General features: G+C 34.3%; 3 protein-coding genes across 5 annotated transcripts in view; 2 read left to right on the plus strand and 1 right to left on the minus strand.

The window, feature by feature from the left end:
* LOC144544734 (putative membrane metalloprotease ARASP2, chloroplastic) overlaps positions 1-18391 on the plus strand; it is a 77501-nt gene that overhangs the window by 37419 nt on the left and 21691 nt on the right. The window lies entirely within an intron of this gene.
* Positions 1-18391, minus strand: part of LOC144544725 (putative disease resistance protein RGA3) — an 80546-nt gene that overhangs the window by 31506 nt on the left and 30649 nt on the right. The gene's annotated exons all lie outside the window — the stretch shown is intronic.
* On the plus strand, positions 15153-17876 carry LOC144544728 (wall-associated receptor kinase 2-like). The gene is made up of 3 exons (XM_078293282.1): positions 15153-16067; positions 16203-16370; positions 16631-17876. The coding sequence occupies exons 1-3, from the start codon at positions 15164-15166 to the stop codon at positions 17779-17781; spliced, it is 2223 nt and encodes a 740-aa protein (XP_078149408.1). The 5' UTR covers positions 15153-15163; the 3' UTR covers positions 17782-17876.

An 18391-nucleotide genomic window follows, 5' to 3' on the forward strand; every position in this document is an offset into this window, starting at 1 on the left:
TGTGCAACGCGGTTGTAGTTTCATCAGTTGGTAAGTCGGGTGGGTTATGGCTGGTTTGGGGTGAGGATGTAAAAGTTAGTTTGATTGAGAAAAATAAAAATATGATAGTAGCAAAGGTGGTAGAGAAAGGAGAAGTAGAGGAATGGATGCTAATTGGGGTGTATGGAGACCCTAATCGGGTTGAAAATCCTGCTATTTGGAGTGATCTCGAGTCTCATGTGTCTCACTATGATGGTTCAGTTTGCTTGCTAGGGGATTTTAATGCTATAACAAATGTCTCAGAAAAATGGGGAGGACAGGAGCAGTTATCTTGTCCAAATAAAGCTTTTAGAACATGGATTCATCAAGCAGGTCTTATTGATCTTGGTCACTGTGGGCCCGCTTACACTTGGTCTAATAAGAAGTTGGGTACTCAGAATATTTCTGAGAGATTGGATCGTGCTTTAGGTAATCTGTCTTGGACCTTGAGGTACCCGAATTCTAAAGTTTATCATTTGCCTCGGTTTCAAAGTGATCACAACCCAATTTTAATTCGAACCAGGCCTTCAAAAAGAAGAAGCAAGCCAGGTTTTAAGTGCGAAAACTGGTGGGGGTTGAGAGATGATTTCAAGGATGTTTGTCACAAGGCTGCACTAGGCTCGGCCTCTAGCTGGGATCTGGTTGCACCCAATTTCAAGAAGGAAGTAAAGCTGTGGGTACGGCGCATCAAGACCCCTGAAGTAATGTTGAAAGAATGTGAAAAAGAGATGCTCAGATTGAATTCTCTTCAACCAGACCTTGTTCAACCGGGAGAAGAGAAGGAGCTGCAGACTCAACACGAGCAATGCCTACTCATGCAGGAGTTTTATTGGCATCAGAGATCCCGTCTAAAGTGGGCTCTCTATGGCGATAATAACACGAAGTTTTTTCATGCCTCAGCAGTGACAAGAAAGAGGCGTAATACCATTAATGCATTGAGGGATGAGCAAGGCGACTGGATAACAGATGAAAAGCAAATAAGAACTAACTTTGTTTCTCATTTCAGGAATATTTATACGAAGAGCAGCAGAGCAAATGTTGTGACAGTGTATGGGGCCGAATTATTACAAGCACTACCAAAAATTCCAGTGGCAGCGCATGAAGGGTTGATAGCTGATCCGTCTGATCTAGAGATCCATTCGGCATTGTTGTCACTTGGTGCAAATAAATCCCCCGGGCCTGATGGTTTTAATGCTAAGACCATACAGGAAAACTGGAGCTCTTTTGGACCAGTACTGTTGAGGGAAGTGAAAGAATTTTTTAATTCAGGTAGAATGTCAGCAAGTGTGGCGAGGTCTAATTTAATTCTAATACCCAAAACTGAAGAACCATCAGAAGTAGGTCATTTTAGACCAATTTCAGTGTGCAATGTGATTTATAAGGTGGTGTCAAAGGTAATTTGCTCAAGGCTTAAACCATTTATAGGCTATTGCATTTCGTATGCGCAATCAGCTTTTGTGCCGGGTAGAGATATCTCGGACAACGTAATTTTGTTAAGGGAAGTTCTTCACTCTTTCCGATCTAAGGACTTTCGTAAGAAAAGCTTTTGTTTGAAGGTAGATTTATCAAAGGCTTTCGATCGAATGGATTGGGACTATTTAGAGTCAATCATGCCTTTTTACGGATTTCCCTCGAAACTGATTATGTGGATCATGGGTTGCGTCCGTTCAGCGGAGTTCTCAGTGGTATTGAATGGTGTTGCAGATGGTTTTTTCAAGCCGCAATGTGGTTTGAGACAAGGTTGTGCATTATCACCTTATCTTTTTATTTTGGGTATGGACCTGTTATGTAGATCTCTAGAGATTCATGCTTTAAATGGATTTCTGAGAGGGCTGCGGATTGCACCACAAGCTGAGATTCTGACCTCTTGTGTGTATGCCGATGACCTTCTACTATTTGGAGAGGCAAGTTGTGGGGAGGCTGAAATTATCAAGCATCTGTTGCATTGCTTCTCTACTGTTTCGGGTCAGCAAATTGGCCCACAAAAAAGCAGTATTTGGTTTAGCAAGTGCACGTCGCAAGAGACTAGGGTACAAATCTCACAAATTTTTGAAGTTAATGAGAACATTGAATCTGGAAAGTATTTAGGTGCACCAGTGGTTTCATCAAGAATATCTTATGATTTTCTGTTGGAGAAGGTGTCATCTAGATTACAAGCATGGAAAGGTCGTATTTTATCCCCTGCTGGACGAGTAATTATGATAAAGTCCGTACTTCAAGCATTGCCTATCTATTTCATGTCGACGGACAAAATTCCCGAGTCTGTGACTAGGCAGATCACGGGTCTGATGAGAAGGTTTTTTTGGGGGGCTCTGGAGAAGGATCGATATTTGGCGTATGTTGCTTGGAGCAAGATTACAAAGCCGGTTGAGTTAGGAGGTCTAGGCATTCGAGATTTGACCAAAATGAACGAGGCTTTAGTTATGAAATTGCTATGGAAAGTTGCGTCCAGAAACAGTGCTTTGTGGGTCAATTTGGTTCGGGCAAAATATATCCCTAGAAGTGAGTTGTGGCTTGCAAAAAGGACTTACAAATGCACCCCCTGCTGGAAGGCGATGATGGCTGCTAGGGGTCAGTTATTGCCTAAGATAACTTGGTGTTTAGGTGATGGTAGAACATGCAAAGCTATGGTGCAGCCGTGGTTTCCGGGGGCTGTTGAGTGCCCGGTTTTGTCAGCAGAACAGAGAAGATTGAGTGTCAGAGACTTGGTGGTAGATGAGTCAGGCACATGGAATGTTAATCTCTTAATCCAATTGTTTGGTCATGTAAACTGCATGTTCATATTGGCAAATGTGTTGCCTCCAAGAGATGAGGCAGGGGAGGACAAGCTTGTTTTCTCAGACTCGTCTTCTGGTAATTTTTCGGTGAAGTTTGCATACAAGGGTATCACTCAGGATGGCCAAGAACTGATGGGTAGTGAGGTGTGGAAATTAATCTGGAGGAAGGGTCAAATTTTACCTCGAATCAGAATTTTCCTATGGAAATTGATGCATGGAGCACTACCTCTTGCGAAAATTTTATCGTCACGAATGTCAAAAGGCGACCCCTCATGTGCCGTGTGTAACCAAGGTGAAGAAGACGTAATACACATGCTTTTTCGATGCCCTTTTGCTCGGGCATGTTGGTTGCTCGGGCCATTAGCACTCAGGACTGAAGAACTGCCTCAAGACTTGCCACAAATTCTAAACCATGTCTTCAATCAGTCTTCTGAAGAGGTATGGACCATTATGGCTAATTCGGCATGGGCTATCTGGAGATGCCGAAATGAGAAAACTTACGGGGGTCAGGTACCAACTTTTGAGCGGTTTTCCAAAATTCTCAGTACGGTCGGGATGGAAACAAGAATTGCGGCATCAGCTCATAAGAAGAACGTGAGTCTACCGAGTGGTCAAGACTTTGCAACCCCACAGTATAGCTGTAAGGTTGATGGTTCATGGAAGCCGCCGTGGAGGGGAGGGCTGGGGTTTGTGGTGGAGGAAGGTGCCCAGCTGAAGGGGTATAGAGCCGCGCCAAGTAGAGTGTGTTCTCCTATACAAGCGGAAGCCGTAGCTCTTAGGGAGGCAATTTCTTTTGTTAAAATTATGGGGCTGGAAACATGTTCATTCTTTACTGATAACCAGGAGTTAGCAAAGGTGTGCTCGTCATTGCATCCACCTCTTGAAGCTGACTGGAGGGCGTATCAGGAGATAAATGAAATATGGAAATTGCTAAAGGAGAATAATTTCAACTGTAGGTACATTCCTAGAAGCCAAAATTGCATGGCTGACGAGTTAGCAAAGAAAGGAAGTGTGCTGGAAGAAGGGTTTTCTGGTTTTACCTTTCCGTCATTTAATTTTTATTAGTGTGTATCATAAGCATTGAGCTAGCTACGAAATCATGTGTATTGACATATGCGTGTAAACTTATGAATACTGTGGAATATAAGCCTAAGGGCGTGAAGCTTTGCAAAAAAAAAAAAAAAAAAAAAAAATCTTAATATTTGGTATAAATTCAACAGCAAATCATTTCTTTTAGTGAGTCGCACGATTGGCACACATGTAGTGAAAATTAGACTTCAAGACAATTTTTACAACTGTTCATTTCTTTTTCTTTTTTTTCTTTTTTTTTTTAATTTAATGGCAGATACACAACTGTTCATTTCAAAATGATGTTATAAGAAAATTTGCATGTGAATTTAGAGAGAGAATAGATAAGTTTAGTGTGATCTATCATGCAAATGTTACTTGCTTTTTTACTTATATATCTTATCAATATCTGTAAATGAATCCAATTATGATTTCTTATCTATGTTAAAAGAGTTAAAAAAAAGTTGGCAAATCATTTGTATTTTTCTTCTTTAATATAACATTTGACAGAAAATAACAAGTATCTAATAATAATTTTTGTTTATTTTAATGCATCATTTAATGAGAGATCAGAGAAAATCAATATTGTTAACCAGAAAATAAATATATTATAAAAATATAAATATTTGGTAAAATAACGTAATCAAAGAAAATAATATTGACTTTTTTTGTTTAACAAAATATTGGAAAGCAAAATTGACTTTTTTTGCTTAATTATTTAGAATATTGATAAACAATCCGGAAAATGTTTTATTAATTATTATCAATAATAAATTAGCATTATATATTAATTTGTTAAAATTTTAATTCTTAATAATAAATTAAATTTAGAAAAATTCACCGATGAAAATTCCGTATAAAAATGCTCTATCATGTTGCGTACAAATTTTACTATACCAAGAATATCTGTATTTATTTATAATTCTCCAAATAATAGTAGTATTATTTTTTTATTAATTATTTATTTTCACTTAAAGTATTCTCCTAATGTATTCATTTTGTTCAATGTAATTGTACAACTAAATATATAAGAGCACACTTTGTTGGGCTAACCATAAAGCAATATTCTAAATAACTAGCATAAATTGATTTTTTTTTGTTTTTTTTTTAATGATTTCAAGATATGGATTCAGTTTAGTAAGACTATCTAACATTTGTATTGTTAAAATTTAATTTTAAGATAATTTCTACAAGTCATCATTTGAAATTGACGTCAAAATTTTTTTTGCATGCGTAGCTAGAGAGAGAAATAAGTTTAGTACAGCTTGTTTTTCGCTTGAATTCTGTGAATGAAGTTAATAATATATAGTTCAGAATCTTACTAAAAATAATCAAAAAGATATAGGCAAATATATTTATTTTTTATTTTTTTAATATAGACATTGATAGGAAATAAGTAATTGTCCAGTAATAATATTTTTCATTTTAATAAATATTCTAATGTGAAATCAGATGAAATAAATTAAAACACGCTGCAAAGAATAATAGTATTTTCAAATATCTTTTTCTTAACATAGATTTTTTATGCCGTATTATTTCTTCAAAATTTACATGATTTTAGGCTGTCAAGCTTGTTGTTTATGTACATGTGTATAAACAAATAAAAAATAATTATTATTTTTAACTTAAATAGATAAATTGATTACAATAACTAATCAAATTTATCTACCATTTTCTCTTGAAAACCTTTGTTTTTCCAAAATGATATTGTATTCGTTGGTACATTAAAGTTTTTTATACTTTGTGGTGAGACGGTTTATCAGGCTTTCACTTCAAAGTTGACATCGAAATTTTTTTATGCAAGTCTTTATTTGAAGTTATGTTATTAGAAAATTTTGAATGTTTTGTTAAAGAGATAAAGAGGAGTTTAATGTGATCTATCATTTAAATTTATTTAATTTTTTATTAAAATATTTGTCAAATTTCATTTGTCAAACTATTATGATTAATTATATATTTGAAAACATAAATATATATATATATATATTATAATTATATTTTTTATTTTACTGTAAAATTGACAAAAAAAACATGTATCTAATAATAATATTTTGTGAAGTTAGTAAGAATAGTGAGCTAACCCAAATTTGAGATAGTGAGCTAACCCAACTTTTAGTTGAGTTAGTAGAATAGCATGCTAACCCACTAAAAACAAACAAAGAATAGTCTCTTTTTGCTAATCCAAACACATCCAAACATAAAATAGTAGTTCGAAATAGTAGCTAACCCGGGTTAGAACTATTCTTTGCCTCATCCAAACGCAACCAAAGTATATAGTAATAATATATTGAAACATATTGTTCTCAACATGGTCTCTTATGTGTCATATATATTCTTCAATGTTTTAAATAAAAACTTATTTATTATGTGGGGTCATAGTATTAACTTGCACCAGTTCTATAAAATCAAACAACTAACCATTAACAAATAATAATTAACTTTTCGGTTGTTGACCTGCGAAGATTTGGCAGCCACTAATTTCCTGTCATACCTCTCTGACCTGAGAACTCCTCAATTATGTCCGCACATTGAAATGAATGTTTAATTATTACATCACTGATTATTCAAAATGGCAATTATTACGTAAATTAATTATTGCAACCGGTTCATTAGTGAAGTCTTTCCTCAATTCTGTCCTCATTAAAAAATGGGAGCATCTAGCTATCCCCCGTAACAATCCCCCATTTCATCCCCCAGTCATTAACTACTTCAATAACTACTAACTACCAAGGGAGACTACTTACTATTTGGGGACCACATAATATTTGAAATATTTTACAACTGGCGCGCGCAAGTATTCATCTATAATATATCAAGTATTCTTCTATAACACATCAAGTATTCACACCTAATATATCAAGTATTTTAAAAAAAAAGCTGGACACGTTTTTAGAGGTGGGATTTTTTTTTCTTCGTTTAATCTAATCAATATTTCTGATGATCGGTGAGGAATTTTGTAAATCTAAAACCACGAATGTTTTTGACATAATTTTATCTTTAAAATGAGATCCACGATGATATACTTTCGAGTTGTCCGTTGTACAAGTATTCATCCTTATCGAGAAAGTATTCATCCTCGTCGTGCAAGTGCAAATATAGAAACTGGACACATCACTCATCAATCTTTTACACGTTTTTAGAGGTGGTTTTTTTTCTCCGTTCAATATAACCAATATTTTTGACGATCTATGAGGAATTTTGCAAATCTAAAACCACGAACGTTTTCTACACAATTTTATCTTTCAAATGAGATACATGATGACATACTTTCGAGTTGTCCGTTGCACAAGTATTCATCTCTTACCGAGAAAGTATTAATCATCATCGTGTAAGTGTAAATATAAAAACTGGACACATCACTCATCTATTTTTTACATGTTTTTAGAGGTGGGTATATTTTTCTCCGTTCAATCTAATCAATATTTCTGACGATCTGGGAAGAATTTTGCAAATCTAAAACCACGAACGTTTTCTACACAATTTTATCTTTCAAATGAGATCCATGATGACATACTTTCGAGTTGTCTGTTGCACAAGTATTAATATCTTGTCACGCAAGTATTCATTTATACACATTGAAGTATTCATCTCTAAGACATCAAGTATTCATTCATATATCTCTATTTTTTTTCAATTTTTTTTATGTCATTTATTTAATACGCAGTGGCCTAATTCACCATTAATAAAGCTTTGTTTTTTGCAAAACTTGCTACTTCATGAGGAATGAGAACATAAACATGAAAAAGATTAATTGCATATACATATATAAAATTATTTTGATACGATCGACAGTGACGGATCTGACCCGGTAGAGACGTGTTCTAGTATTCATTCAAACACATTGAAGTATTCATTCATACACATTGAAGTATTCATTCCTGGCAGAGGCGTGCTTGATTGGGATGGAGTGACGGATGATCTCCGGCAGAACGTTCGCTAGAGCAGGAGCAGCAGGCATAGAGGGAAAAAATCGAGGCGAAAGTGTAAGAGGGAGGGAGCTTATTGTATTTATCATTTCGAGGTGGGAGAGGGAGGGGAGCTTATCAATGAAAAAACGGAGGTGGAGGAGGAGGTGGGATGCGGAGGTGGGAGAGGGAGGTAGAGGCGGAGGTGAGGTGAGGTGAAGGTGAGAGAGGGAGGTGGGAGGCGAAGGTGAGAGAGGGAGGCGGAGGTGGAGGTGGGAGAAGAAAATGGAGGTGGAAGAGGAAAATAGAGGTGGAAGAGAAAGGAAGAAAGAGGAAAGAAATAAAGGTTGTTAGAAATAGTAGTTATAGTTATAGTTAAAATAGAAAGTTAGTTGGGGGATGAAATGGGGGATGGATAGGTGGGGGATATTATAATTACCCTTAAAAAATTTATCCAATTTTAATCACTCTTAACAAGTTTTATTATCTCCTATTATTCTCTATCATGGTTAGTACTAAATTCCCTTCCATTTTTTCTTTCACAATAGATTGTTGACCCGTTACATATCTTATTGGTATTTCATTTTTTTGTGCCTATGAACATGTTTCTTGTCATTTTGTGGATTTGGACTTCACTTTTTCAAAAGAAGAAAAAAGGTAAAATGAAAGAACAACAAATATATAAATTATTTTAACAAAAAAAATTGTCCTAATTTGTTCTGGAAAATTAATAGAGCCGTACAGTTTTCAATCAACAAAAACATGAAAATCAAGAATTTGCTTGGTCTAATTAATTAAAGGATCCTGATAATTATGTCCGCATTTATCTCCGCATTAACTTCCATAACTACCATGGATGGACTATAAAAACTCCAGCATTGATTTTTATACCTATAACGTGAACAAATTTTACATAAATAATTGTCTTTCTAACCAAATCTCAGACTAAATGGGGGACCATACACGTTTTTAGATATGAGTTTTCTTTATCTCATTTCAATCTTGTCCACATTTCTGACGGTCTATTAGAAATTTTGCGAATCTAAAACCACAATTTTTCTACGTAATTTCTCTTTCAAATAAGATCTATGATTATGTACTTTTGGGCTCGTTGTCACACAAATATTTATAACTCGTTGTGCAAGCATTTATACCTATACTTGCAAGTATTTTTTATATATGACACTCACTGACATATGAAATTATTAATATCATATATTACAAGTATTTATATACTTATAGACTAGAGTATTTATGCCTATGTAAAAAATATTTGAATAATCACCTGGTATACGTTTATTGTGATGAATATTTTTTTTGTATAAATAAATAATTAGTGGGGACCATAGTACAATCTCTAATTTTAGAAGTGTTTAAATAATTAGTGGGACCATAGTACAACCTCTAAATAATTGTCACATTCCTTATTTAATGTGGACCCTTTAATTTTAGAAGTATTTAAATAATTAGTGGTGACCACAAAATAATATTTCTAAATTGTAGCAGCGGGAATAAAGGGGAATAGGAGTGTGTGCATGGATAAATTGTAGCTGATAAAAATCCCCGCAGTCTCCACCTCGTATTTATCCCCGCAGATACTGCCAAAAAAAACATGGGGGGACCGCTCAATTATTAATGAGCGTTTAAAAAACTGTTAGTATTTAACTTGAAGCATTAAAGTATTTATCTTGAATTTGTCAAGTATTAAACCCTCTGCAATGAACTCTATTTACGAAAGAATAAATCAATTCATTAATTGTCCCCGCACAAATTTTTTTTTTTTTAATCATCCCCGCACAACTGGGACCATTAAATTTATAATCCCCTCATAAATGCTTGTCATTTATCCCCGCACAAAATTTTTTTTTTCTGAATTGTCCCTGCACAACTGAATACCATTAAATAAAGAATCCCCTGATTCAATGATAAATACTCTGAGACATAATGATAAATATTTTATCTTACATGGGTAAATACTTTACATTATACTGATAAATACTTTATGTTAGATGGATAAATACTTCTCAGGTATAATTGCAACTTTCAATAAAACATCAATGATAAATACTCTCATGCATAATGATAAATACTTTATGTTACATGGATAGATACTATGTATTACATAGATAAATACTTCTCAGACATAATTACAATTTACAGTAAAACATCAATTATAAATACTCTATGTTACATGGATAAATACTCTATGTTACAAGGATAAATACTTTATGTTGCATAGATAAATACTTCTCAAACATAATTGCACTTACAGTAAAACATCAATGATAAATACTCTATGTTACATGGATAAATACTCTATGTTACAAGTATAAATACTTTATATTACATAGATAAATACTTCTCAAATATAATTGCAACTTACAGTAAAATATCAATGATAAATATTTTATGTTACATGGATAAATACTCTATGTCACAAGGATAAATACTTCTCAGAAATAATGATAAATATTTTTTTGAACATCAATTAACAGATAAGCATTTATTAACAGGGATTGTTATTAGATAACAATATAATTAATCCGGACATTGTTTTTAAAGGAATAATTAATACGGGAATTGTTATTAGAGGAAGGCATAATTAATGCAGAGATTGGTCTTAAATGACAGTTCAATTTAATGTGGGGATAAATGGAAACTTTTAGCGAAATTAGTGGGGGATATATAGCAGTTAAGGAAGAGAGAGAGTAGAGGAAAATGCGGAGATGAAAGTCGAGGATTCCATATAATTATTCTAAAAATTATTATACGTAGGAAAAAGAAGAGGTCACCTTGCTAATGAGCAACAAACAACTGCATGTGAGCTAGCGTTTGATCAAAATTATAATTCATTCTTGTTATCCTTGATTAGCTACAAGTGGAGACATTTGTTCAAGTATTATACGTTGAAAAATGAGCAGTGTTAAAATGCCCCATTATTTCGGTGCTACATTCATTTTCACAGCTTATATCTCTGTTTTCAAGGTCCAAACAGTCAATCCGAACAACTTAACATGTTCTCTCTAATAAAATGTGCTTCAAAAATACATTTTATATATTTTGGTAAAAACTTACCAATTTTTTTATAGGTACAAATTCACTGTTTATGAATAGTATGTTGTTTCCGAAGAATTCAAATTGAGCACCTTGTATGTGTGAATCCAAATCAAACGATAAGTTGTATGACCTTTGAATGTTAGGTAATTAGCAGGGAAAGAGACATGTACGACTTTTGAGCCCAGTCATCAAGTTAGACTTCTCTGGTCAACAACCGGAAAATTAATTGAACGGAGTGGGACATTCTTGACCAAGTACAAGTTTGTTTTAAAAGTACAAATCTAATTAGTTACTCCAGCTAATCTTACAATTGTCTTGTTCGTCAAAATAAATAAATAATCACAGTTTGGGTAATTTGTTTTTTCATAACTTCGTTCATACTTTGTTATCCCATATAATACAAGCAGATAGCTACTATCCGGTTTTCAAAAAAGTTATCCCATATAACAAATCCATAAAATCCGTTGTCTTGTTCTCAATATCACTGAAATCTCATACAAAATAAAGTATTTTCATTAAAGAAAATTACACAAATTGACAAATACCATTTCTAAATAACATATTAAAGAACATCTATAACTAAATAACATTTCTTGCACGACAGAACAGAAAAAAACTAAGAAAGCGAAGAATAAATTTAATAGAGGCACGGCCGAACAGGAAAAACCAAGGAGATAGAGTGAGGAGAAAATGAAGTCTTTGGCTTTTGAATATTAACCTGTAAGGACCTGTGTGGATCGAGCTCGTAATCAATTGTTTTGTTATAAATGCAAAATTTACATAAAAGGGCCTAGATTGTTCGTTGTCTATGGTTATTTTGCATTAGCTTAAACAAAATTCATTTTAGTGGACATAATTATCTATTTCTGCTTGCTTGGTGTGGTTTGGCGAAACACCTTGTTAATTGGGTTTATGCTTGTATATATTAGTTGAAAAGGAAAGTTGAAATAATGCAAAATATCAGTTCTGTATATATTATACTTGCCAGTTTACACAAAAAATATGCAAAAGTGTTTCATAAAAAATCATAATATCTATTTTAACAAAGCTCGTATTACCTATTCAGTTATATTAAAAAATAAATAAACGAAATCTGTAAATTGAGATTTATTTACGTCTAGCAGAATACGGAACAGTCAAATCAAATACTTCTTAATGGCCACATACATTTCTTTTCAAACAAGTTATCTTTGTCTCTTGCGGAACAAGTAGCAAGATAGAAGACCTGTGATTCTGATAGCGGGCCCTTGCTTTAAATCGACAACACAATTTTTTGCTACTTGATCAGTGGGAAGATTTAACAGAACAGTTATGGCTTCATGCAACGTATGAAACTTCGAACCATATATAAGCAGCACTATTCTGATTCTATAGTCTGTGTGTTGTATGAAGCGAAAACTGCTTTGTTAAAATATTTACCTCAAAATAGTAAAAAAACTGATATAGAGTGATTGTCATTGAAATTAAAATATCAGTGGACTACAAATAAACTGGTGTATTTTTCAAACAACTTGCTAATTGGGTTTCCAATTTATGTACTTTGTTCTTCGTATTTATTAGTTGGCAAAGAAAGATAAATGAGCCAAAATGTATGCTCTGTTTATATTATATATACATGCCATAATCTCTAATGGCATATGATACATTCTCTTTCTCTTGTTTTTAAAAAAAAAAAAAAAAAATTGGATTCTCTTTCTCTTGTAGTCTCAAAATTAAATATACGAATCACAAGGTCAGGAATTGGGGCTTCCGCTGTTCCAGAGACAAAACTAAATTATATTTGTTATTCTTTCTTTGTACATTTTTCTTCTTTTGGAAAAGTAAAATACAATTACATGAAGAGTAAGAATTAAATTAAATATTTTTCATATTTTTTTTCATGATAAGTACATCAAGAAACAACGAGAAGAATCATGCTCATAGGCACACAAAAAATGTGTGTAGAAGAATAATTGAATATGTAGAATAAGTAATTTGTCCACAATAGATTGTGAAAGATAAATGAAAGGGAATGCAATAATGATCTTGTTAGAGAAGAATAGTAAGGAAAATGATTAACGGTAATTGCAATTGAATAGAAACTATATGATGAAAGACTTGACTAATCAGAATGCAATAATTAAACTGATGTATTTTTTGCCATCTTGAATAATCAGCGGATGCAACAATCAAGAGTGAATTGGAAGGAAAATATTTATTGCCATTTTGAATAATCAATGTGATGCAATAATTAATTGTGAATTGGAAATAAAATATTTATTGCCATGCATTTTGAATAATCAACGCGATGCAATATTTAATTGCGAATTGGATAGAAAATATTATTGTCATTTTAAATAATCAACGGGATGCAATAATTAGTTGTGAATTGGAAATAAAATATATATTTCCATGTTGAATAATGAGCGGAATGCAATAATTAAGGAGTCGACAAGTCTGGGTAGTATGATTATTCAAAATGTATGATGTAATAGCAATTTGACATTTAGTAGAACTACATATATATATAAAAAAAAATACATTTGGTCTCGTAAGTCATGCATTTGAACTTTGGTTATACAAGATGATTATTTTAGAAGACTACAATGAAATAATAAATATGCTAATTAGTTATATAAGAAAAATAAATAAGGTAATTTTTTTTTTTTTTTGATAACCAGTGTCTACCAGGGTACAAATAAAATAGATGAGATTACAACTTCAGAACACTAAAATAAAATAAAACATCAAATCCTTCTCTCAACCAATTCCAACTGAACGACGACAACACTTCAACCACATTTCGGTCTCTTCTTTGATGTCCCGCGCCAGCAACCAAGAGGGTTTCGATGGACGCCCAAAGATACGTGAATTTCATTGTTTCCACACTCCCCAGAGAACAGCCATAATTCGGGTCAACCATACCCGTTTAGAATAAATAAGGTAATTAATAAATTGATTTTGATAAAGATGACTGTGTAAAGATTATTAATCCCTCATTCATACGTTATAATGATTTTAATAAAGACGCCTTATCTATTTCAAAAGTGGTTTTGCTGGTTTCAAATTCAGACTTACAATTTCCTGTTCTGATCAGTTAATGAGCGATTGTTTTTGAGATATAAATTCCCTCTGGACTAGCTTCTCATCAATTGGATAAACTAAATATTGTAAAATATACATGTCACAATCAGAGATAGCAACCGGATATATGACTTTTAAGAGTTGGTATGATCCATTCTCCATGACTAATTCTTCTGACGTCCTTAATTAAAAATAGATGATGTAATTACAATTCCCAGAGTTGACATTTCTTACAATTATTTATAATAAAAAAACATTTGAACTTTGGTACAAGGTAATTTTTACAAACTCATAACTTATTTTAGAAGACTACGATGAAATTAGCTAATTATTCATTTTGTTATTCAACCATTGGCAACGGTAATGTTAGATATGGGCACTCCGCTATAACGGTTATGCTCGTCATGTACTTCCCTTAATTTAAGAAAAGGGTCCAGTTCACTTGAACTATTGGCAAATGTTATGATCGTACAGAGACAACCGTTAGTTCCAGTTAATCAAATCGTTGTGCAGAGTCTTAAGCCTGTGGTCACCTTTTTGAAATATGATTGCCCTTTTCCTTTTTTTTTAATTAATTTTTTATCACCTTTGTGTTCAAGAACGAGAATTTTGAGAGCATTTTGTTTAGAAATTAAACTCTTTTTTCTCTTTTGTTTGTGGTACACTTTGTGGTCCGGAGCACTTTTGGGTCCTAGTTTTAGCTAGGCGCATACTGTGCGAAGCACTTGAGGTGCTTTGCAAAGTATTCGAAATGTAATTACATCGAACCAAGTTTTGATATACAAAATTTGAACAAATAATCCCAAGCAATTCAACATGAACAACATATCGAAATCTTTTTGTTGGTCAAATTTATACTTCAGATCTTGATATTTTCACTGTTGTTTTCTGTACAAAATTATCGTTCTTGCTTCTGAACTGGAATCTATTATATAAATTATTGTGAATAAATTGCATAAATTATCCTTGAATATAACTCGCTATTATTCTTAAGATTTCAAAGATGTTATTTAAATCATTATAATAATTTTAATGTGCATGGAATTTAATGAATTATTATTTTTTTTTGCATGCATTTGAAAATTATAACTTTTTACAAATTTAGTATCATTTCAGCAATTGCAAATAACGTGATGCAATTAATTATCTTTTTGGTCAACGGGTTAGAGCCCTTATAAATGGCCTTGTAGACAGTAGAGCTTCATCTCTTCATCTCTTTTCATTCTGCAGTTACTAATTAACCCTTCCTATATGTGTGTGAGAACGAGAGAGATTATGGCCTGTCCTCTAAATAAAGCACAGTTCTTTCTCTACCTAGCACTGACATGCCTAATAATCTTGCCAACTGCTGCAGTCACCTCAGCATCATCTGGATGCCCAGACAAATGTGGGAACACCTCCATTCCCTACCCATTTGGCACCCATGATGGCTGCTACCGGGAGGGATTCCATATAACATGCAATGAGTCCTTTACTCCGCATAAAGCCTTCTTGGGTACTAATACCGAGGTTATAGATATCAGCATAACTGGCGGCGAAGCACGTATCTACAAATACATTGGGTTTCGTTGCTACAGTAAGGAGAACGTGTATTATACCAGCTTTGATGCTCAAATTAATCTCGTTAGTCCATATCTCTTTTCGAGCAGACGCAATAAGTTCACAGCAATAGGTTGTGACACCTTGGCATATATTGTGAGTCCACCAAAACAATCGGATATAAGTAAACCATACCTTTCAGGCTGTGTGTCCTTCTGTTGGGACCAAAATGAAATAACCGATGATGGTGGATTGTGTAATGGGATGGGTTGTTGCCAGACCACGATACCAGCAGGGCTTGACGATTTTAATATACAGTGGGGTTATGACAACAACTCTGGTTATTCTTCCAACCCGTGCCTTTATGCTGTGCTGGTGGAGGAAGACTGGTACAAGTTCCAAGTTCAGGATCTCAGAGGGGATAATTTTTACAATAGGACTAACGAGGGAAGGGTGCCACTTGTGCTTGACTGGGCTATCAGGGACAATGGCACGTGCCAGGAGGGTACAGAAAATAACCTTAACCCTGCATGTCTCAGCTATCACAGCAGTTGCTACAACACAAGCAATGGAAAGGGATACCTCTGCCAATGCTTGGCTGGTTTTGAGGGCAATCCCTACATTAAAGACGGATGCCTAGGTAACTATCTACTCTTTGAGAAAGCATGTTAAATTAATTAAGCTGGTAATAATTCTACCGGTTATGTTATTATTCTAATTAAGTTTGTAATTCAAGGATTAGTTTCTAATATTTACAATGGTTTTCACTGAACAGATATTGATGAATGCAAATTTCCGGATAAATATCCCTGCCATGGATATTGCACAAATACAGAAGGAAGCTACGAATGTTCCTGCAGTAAAGGCACCATTGGCAATGCAACAATTGGAAATTGCACCAAGATTCCAGAGAAATTTCCTTATCCTGCTCGTGTGGCTATTGGTTAGTATTATTTTTTTATTTGAAGAGAATAAAAGAGCTTTTAAATTGAATAAAATGGAATTAAATTCTTTACGTACAGAACAACAATGATACCTTATTTTATTCCAGCTGTTGTTTTTATTGTTGCAGTGTTCTTAAAATATCGTTGTAGTGCTCATTTATTTGGTTATTATTGTTGTTAGTTGTGTGATGATGATAAACAGACAATATGTTTATGTTTCTAGCTTAGTCATGTTCATCTCTCTTGCTTCAATGTGCAGCTTCTATTCTTGGTATTGCTGCTTTCTTCGGCTTATGTTTCCTGGTTGCCACACATCAACAACATAAAAAACACAAGAAGGAAAAAGAAGAGTATAATAGATACTATCAGATGATGGACAATCATCTCCGCGTATTCAGTGAAAAACAAATAGAAATTGCAACTGATAATTACAGTGATGCCCTTGTATTAGGAGCAGGAGGCCAAGGTAATGTGTACCAGGGATTATTAGAAAATAACGAGGTGGTGGCCATAAAGAAAGCAAAGGAAGTTGAAGAGACACAAAGAGGAGAATTTGTGAATGAAATCATTCTTCTTTCACAAATAAACCATAAGAACATAGTTAGATTATTGGGATGTTGTTTAGAGGTTAAAATTCCTATGTTGGTCTATGAGTTTGTCCCGAACGGGACACTTTTTGATTTTCTTCACAGAAACAGCAGTAGAAGGTTGATTCCATTGGGTACTCGGCTAAAAATTGCTCTGGATTCGGCAGTGGCTCTAGATCATCTGCACTCATCTATCTTTCGCTCTATCATTCATGGTGATGTTAAGTCCGCTAATATACTACTAGATGCTGACTACACGGCCAAGGTATCTGATTTTGGAGCTTCAAGTATTGTGACGGTAAATGAAAATATCGAGATTGTCCATTTTACACATGGGTATCTAGACCCTGAGTGCTTGTACACACAGATAATAACAAAGAAAAGTGATGTATATAGCTTCGGGGTTGTAATGTTGGAGCTCCTCACTAGGAAGGAGGCAGTTTATATAGACGAAAAGGGAGAGAAGCAGCCCTTAGCTACATCGTTTCTTTCAAAATCAAGGAAAAATGAGCATCGTGTCATGTTGGATGTGGAAATAGTAAATAATGACGAGAATGTTGTGAAGGTTCTTGATGACACTTGTGAGATCGCTCTGCAGTGTCTGAGCCCAAACGGAGAGGATAGGCCGACCATGGGGAATGTTGTGGAGGAACTACAGAAGGTAGTGAGGTTCCATAACAGCTCCCCCGGCCTGCAAATTGATCAAGAAGAGATGGAGAACTTGGTCGGTGAAAGAAAATTTCCCTCTATATCTGATGCATCTGGTTTTAATAGTACCCAATATAGTGCAGTGTTTGAAATCAGTACCGGAGGACCCAGGTGAGGCCGATTAGTTAAGCCAGCTTCAAATTTGGTTTTGTATAAAGATGTAAAATTCAGTAGCTATTGTATTTGATTGTTTTCTTGCAAATCAGTTGTTGCTTGTGTTGTTTCATTGGGTGTAGTGTGCCAAATAAAAGTTTGCCAAATATAAGAACCAGTCTTTGATCTAGTGGCGAAGACACATAATCTTTATGTGAGAGGTAATGGATTTGAAATCCGGATGGAGGAAATCTTTTGTTGTAATAATAATAGTATTAAATAGTTGGGTGGCTTGGAAACCGAATCCTCTGTCCCCCGGGGGGCAGGAAATTCCTGCCCCCAGAGTCTCTGAGGGTGAGACCGGTTACTGTTTAAGGATTTAACTATTGTTACTGTTTTTAAATGAGCCCCACCCGCAGAGGGCAGAGGATGCGGACAATGTCGCCTTGTTCGGTTCGCTCTTTCTCCCCACCCCCTTTGATTCTACGAGCATGTTCATGCGCATAGGTCCCACTCTCAGGCTCTTGCCGGGATCAATCAACTGGAAACTCAACCAAAAGTGCATGCCTTAGAAAATTACTTAATTTTGTTCACAAGATTCTTAAAATATGCTAATATGGATCGTCAATCAA

This window comes from Carex rostrata, chromosome 27 (assembly GCF_964058835.1).
Source record: "Carex rostrata chromosome 27, lpCarRost1.2, whole genome shotgun sequence".
NCBI lineage: Eukaryota > Viridiplantae > Streptophyta > Magnoliopsida > Poales > Cyperaceae > Carex > Carex rostrata.